Source organism: Tupaia chinensis, unplaced genomic scaffold, assembly GCF_000334495.1.
Source record: "Tupaia chinensis unplaced genomic scaffold, TupChi_1.0 Scaffold000627_1, whole genome shotgun sequence".
Lineage (NCBI taxonomy): Eukaryota > Metazoa > Chordata > Mammalia > Scandentia > Tupaiidae > Tupaia > Tupaia belangeri.
This window is the reverse complement of record NW_006160147.1, coordinates 2740401-2746205: the sequence shown is the minus strand read 5'-3', so window position 1 is coordinate 2746205 and position 5805 is coordinate 2740401. Positions and strand designations below refer to the sequence as shown.

The 5805-nt window shown below is 51.0% G+C and overlaps 1 protein-coding gene across 1 annotated transcript in view; it reads left to right on the top strand.

Annotated features, from left to right (window-relative positions):
- PIK3C2B (phosphatidylinositol-4-phosphate 3-kinase catalytic subunit type 2 beta) overlaps positions 1-5805 on the top strand; it is a 106040-nt gene that overhangs the window by 63684 nt on the left and 36551 nt on the right. The window contains exons 11-14 of the mRNA XM_027776046.1: positions 1-146; positions 787-820; positions 4345-4540; positions 5602-5724. The exon at positions 1-146 is cut by the window's left edge and continues 40 nt beyond it. Of these exons, the coding sequence (XP_027631847.1) occupies positions 1-146; positions 787-820; positions 4345-4540; positions 5602-5724 (499 nt within the window). The remainder of the gene's footprint in view (positions 147-786; positions 821-4344; positions 4541-5601; positions 5725-5805) is intronic.

Sequence of the window (5805 nt, the reverse complement as noted above, 5' to 3'; positions counted from 1 at the left end):
CGGCCTCCCTGCTGAAGGCCGACAGGGTGGTCCAGTCTGTCAAGGCCATCTGCAATGCCCTAGCTGCCGTGGAGACCCCTGAGATCACCAATGCTCTCAACCAGCTGCCCCCCTGCCCCTCCCGCATGCAGCCTAAAATTCAGAAGGTAAAGGGGCCCAGCACTAGCAAGGGGAAGAGGGAGGGGAACATTCACAGGTAGTTCAATCCCCGGTCCAGGCGATTGCAAGACATCTAAAAAGACATCTCTCAACCTCCACCATTCAACTGCAAGAGTTCTTAAAAGAATGGATGGAAGTGTGTCCCCCTCTTTCTGAGGATGAGGGTAGGCTAGGGTCTGCCCCCTCTCCCAAAGATTGACTGTGTGAGCCCAGGACAGTAAAGGCTTTACTCCGTCACCAAGGCATTGTCTGACAGTTCATGTGTCCATCAGAGTGCAAAACCAAACCACGAGGAAACCCTCCCTTGCCAGAGCCAGGGGCTAGGTGACACCACAATGGGGGCTGGGTGGCCAGCTCACCCGCCAGCACTGAGGGCTCAGGGATCTGAATCCAAATGGCCCCAGGGTTGGGATTTCTCTTTCTGGTGGGATGATGTTATCCTCAGGCAGGCCCCATCTGTCTATCACCGGGATCTGGTGCAAACCATTACTCCATCCTCCCTGGGGATCTGCTCCGCCCTCCTATCTCAGCCCAGTCTGTCCAGATGAGCACAGCTGTGAACAGCCCTTCTAGCTGTGAGGGAGAACGCTGTGCCTGAGGCTCCCTCCCTCTTCTCTTTCCTGACAGGATCCCAGTGTGTTGGCAGTGAGGGAAAACCGAGGTAAGGGCTCCAGTTGCTCTCCACCTGGATCCGTAGGGGCAGCTGGAAACCACTGTCTCCATCCAAATCCCTTTCTCCCCAGCCCCCCTGATTTATGAGTCCAAGTCTGCCTCTGTGTGTGTGAGTGTGCGAGTGTGTGTGAGTGTGTGAGTATGCGAGAGTGTGTGTGCGAGTGTGTGAGTATGCGAGAGTGTGAGTGCGTGTGCAAGTGTGTGTAAGAGTGTGCGAGTGTGCGAGTGCGAGTGTGTGTGTAAGAGTGTGAGAGTGTGTGCGAGTGCGCTTTCCTAGATGAGGTGTGGACACAGCTGGAGAGCACAGTTCTTTCCGCAGAGCGTTTTCCTTTTATTTTCACTAGGTCACCCCTCCTGCATCCCTGAGAGATGGTGACGAGGCGGTCTAAGTGTGTGTGGAGGTGGGGGAGCAGTGGTCCCCAGGGAAAGCTACCACTTTGGGGGGGATTGTGTTCATTCTCCAGGTGGCTTCCAACTCTTACATTCCAACTTAGAGTGGGCCTTGGGACAGGGCAGAAAATTTTTTTTTTTTTTTTTTTGGAAATCATTTTAAACTAGGGTTTCTCTAGGATTTCCCCTTGTTGGTCCTTACAAGCAAAACTTTGCCCTAGAAGCCTGATAAAATTCTTATAGTGGCTCCCAGTCATGGGGTCCTTATGACCAATACAATGTCTCAAAAAGCATTTTGAGGACTAACATAGAATCGCCAGCTTTTTCCTTTGCTAAGCAGTGATTGTTTTGACATAATTGACCATTATTATTACCATCATTTTCTAAAAGAAAAGACATTTTAAAATAGTTCTGGGGGAGGGAGGCAGCAAGTGGTGTGGTGGTTAAGGAGTTGGACTCCCACATGGCAAACCACAGTTCAAGTACCGACCCTGGCAGCTTAAAAATCACACCAGGTATATGTGGATGCATGCCTTAGATCTCAGGAAGTGAATGGAAAAGGGATTGCAGAGTGGCCATTTCTCACTTTCCATCTCACTGTCTCTGTCTCTCTGATGATTGCAAGCACCCTACAGCAAAAATCTTTTTAAAAAAATTCCTTGGGACCAGCAGTTGGCGTGCATGGTGGCTATGTCACTGGACTCCCATGTAGTAGACAGCTGTTTGAGTCCTGGACCCAGTGGGCTTGAACTCACATGGGATGCATGTGCATGTGTGCCCAAAATCCAGAGAGGAGAATGGAGAAGGGATTGTGGTATGGCCATACCCCCCGGGGGGAGGGAGTGATTTCTCTCTTTCTGTCTCTGTCTCTCTCTGTCTTTCTGGTGAGTGCACGTGCCCTATGGCAAAAACCTCTCCAAGAAAAAAAAACCTCTCCTCTTTCTACTGGTGTATAATAACTGTATATATTATGGGATACAATTTTGGTGTAAGCATACAATGTGTAATGATTTAATCAGGGCCATTAGCTTTTCTTTTTTAAAAAAAAAGAATTATTTTATTTAACTTTATTTATTCTAATTTGACCAGAGAGGGACAGAGCAAGAAAGAGAGAGAAAGTGAGAAAGCAAGCCACTAGGTCCAGGACTTGAACTGTGGTCAGCCATGTGGGAGTCCAGTACCCTTAACCACCATGACACCTGCCAGCCCCTAGCTTATCTTTTATGCCAACCTTTTGTCATTACCTGTTTTGGGAACATTCAAAATCCAATTTTTTTCTTCCTTTCTTTTTAGCTATTCTGAAATGTACAGTGAATTGTTAACTATGGTTATCCTATTGTGCTTTAATTTTTTTTTCCAACAGGGCCAGATCACACCATAATCCTCCTTTCTCCAGTTCTCCATCTTATCAGGTTCCTAAGCACACACGCATACACCCCACATGTTTTTCCTACCTCTGGAACCAGGACTCAGACCCTGGCTGGTCATGTGGGATCTGGTTTCCTCTGTGAACTACCTAACCACTGCACTATAGGACTGGCCCTGTACTATCTTTGGATTTTGTTTTTTAATTTACCAGAGGGTGGGGTGGGTGTGCTTTCCAACTAGAGACAAAGAAAGAGAAAGCAAGAAAGCACCCCCTGTGGGGAATGGCCATGCCACAATCCCTTCTCCTCCATTTTTCCCTCCTTTTGGGATTTTAGGCATGCACCCAGCATGTTTCTCAAGCATTTTAGTCCCAGGTCTAGGACTAAAATGAACCATTCAGTCAGCCATATTGGATCCAGCTTTTCTTTTTTTTTTAAATTATTTATTTAATTCCAGTTGTTCTTATTCTTATTCTTAATTTTGCCAGAGAGAGAAAGGGAAAGTGGGAAAGCAAGCCACCAGGTCCAGGAGTCAAACCATGGTCAGCCATGTGGAAGTCCAGAGCCTTAATCACCACACCACCTGCTGGCCCAAGATCCAGCCATCTTCACCACCACACCAAAGAAGGCTGCCCCCTCTTTTTTATTTTTTTGAGAGGATTTTGCTATAGGGCGCATGCCCTCGCCAGAAAGACAGAGACAGACAGAGAGACAGAAAGCGAGAAATCACCCCCCAGTGGGGAGGGCCATGTTGCAATCCCTTCGCCATTCTCCTCTCGGGATCTTGGGCATGCACGCACACACGCCCAGCGTGAGTTTAAGCCACTAGGCCCAGGACTCGAACCGTGGTCAACTACATGGGAATCCACTGACATAGCCATTACGCCAACTGCTGGTCCCATCCCTCTTTTTTTTTTTTCTTTTTTTTTAACCACCGAAGTGCATATACTCTTGCCAGAAAAAGAGAAAGAAAGAACACATCCCCCCATGGGGCACGGCCACACTACAATCCATTCTCCAACTCTCCTTCCCATCAGGACTTTGGACACTCACACACGAGTGCCCAGTGTGTTTTTCAAGCTGCTAGGTCAGGATTCAAACCACAGTTGGCCATGTGTAATCCCTTAACCATGGATGTTCAGGGCTGACTTTACCCTATTGTACATTGAAACACAGGAAGTTATTTTTCTTGACTGTAATTTTGTTTCCATTTACCAAGGAAAGGTACTTTAACACTAAATAAGTAGCAGTATGTAAAAGTAAAGATCCCTTTAAAATCCAATAACTATCCAGATGCTGGAAGACAGCACTACTTGACAAGTAGAGGCCCCGTGGAAAGCCTGAGTTTGATTCCCAGCCCACCCTGAAAGCCCGTGTAGTGTGTCCTAGCTACTCACGAGACGAGTCTGGAGAATCATGACACAGTGAGAGAAGAGTGGAGGAGAAGAGATTGCAGTGTGATCACCTCCCGGGGGAGATTTTCTCCCTTTCTCTCTTTCTCCCTCCCTCTCTCAGCAAGTGCATTTTCCCTATAGCAAACTAAATAATAATAATGATAATAATATCATTTACAAAAAATTCACATGTGCCTGCTATTTCCTCATGTCACGCAGGTGGGTGAACTTTGTCGTGGCTATTAGCATCCAGCGGACCTTTGGGTCCACTATCCTAGGCCCTCCCATCCTTGCCAGTGCCCTGACAAGAGGACGGGTTTATTCCAGCGTCACGACTTTTCCTTCTGACCGTCCTTTCACAGAGAAGGTGGTGGAAGCCCTGACGGCGGCCATCTTGGACCTGGTGGAGTTGTACTGCAATACGTTCAACGCGGACTTCCAGACAGCCGTGCCGGGGAGCCGCAAGCATGATCAGGTCCAGGAGGCTTGCCACTTCCCCGGGGCCCTGGCCTTCACCATCTACGCCACCCACCGCATTCCGATCATCTGGGCCACCAGGTAAGAAGCTGAGCCGCCTCTAGGGAGTGAGCGAGCTGGACTTCTGAGTGGTTTCTCCCCGCAGCACGCCATCCCACGATCCTGTCTCAGGACGTGTGGCGTTGTGGGGCAGGGGGTGAGCCAGGTACCTTGGGGGACCCCTGGGCTGTACCATCCCAGAGGAGGAGAGAGAAGGTCCCCTAGGAGACGCAGAAGATCCCACCGGCCCCTGAGTGCTGGCTGCTGCAGCATCCCTGCCCCCTCCAGATACAAGGCCAGCTGAGGGAGACATGGTGACAGATGGCCCTTCCCAGATAGAGTGCATGCCCCACGGCCAATGACTGCACTCCCTGCAGACACACAATGGCAAACCGGGAGGTGGGGGTGACCCTTTGTCTGGGGTTCCCTAGGCCTGCAGGGGTGGGTGGGAGGACGTTCCTGTGGTAATCCTCAACTCCTCTGCTGTGTCCCAGCATCCCTGGCCTGGAGGAATAGTTACTGGGCCAGCCCCCACCCCACCCCCACAGGCAGCCCCTCATCTCCCCTCCCTTCCCCTTCTTTTTTTGTCCCTCACTTAATGTATTCCTCTGGGCGATTGACAGAGAACAAAGGAGGCAGCCTGGGAACCCGGGGCCTTCTCTGACCTCTTCTGTCAGGCACCTGTCATGAGCCACAGGGACCCCCGTGTGTTGGCATTCACGTCAGCATATGTCCTGTTCCTCCCCCTCCCTCCTTGCTTGCATCAGTGCGCATGTGCACACTTGCACACACACATACACGCGCACACCCAGTGGGCTGGAGCTGGCTACGAGGAAGCTGAATGGCCAGTTCCCGTAAAAAGAGAAGAGACCACAGGGCTCAGCATGGGGCTTGACACTGGGCTGAGGGGTCCAGCCCGAGCAGCCCTCCCTGAGCACACTCCCTCAAATCCGCCTTGGCTGGCCTGTCCGCTGACCCGTTTATAGTGCCCGGACACTGAGAGGAGTTGGACCAGGGAAGTGGAGTTTGGCCTTAGGAGGGCGCAGGGTGGGCCGACTGTGGTCACTGCGGTCCGTGTCCTGAGCGACCCCTTTCTCTTGTAGCTATGAAGATTTCTACCTCTCCTGCTCCCTCAGCCACGGTGGCAAGGAGCTGTGCAGCCCCCTGCAGACCCGCAGAGCTCACTTCTCCAAGTTCCTCTTCCACCTCATCGTCTGGGACCAGCAGTAAGCCCTGCCCCTTGCAGACCTGCTTGCCCTGGGGCTGCCCTGGAGCCAGATAACCCTGTTGGGACTAGGGGGGCAAGC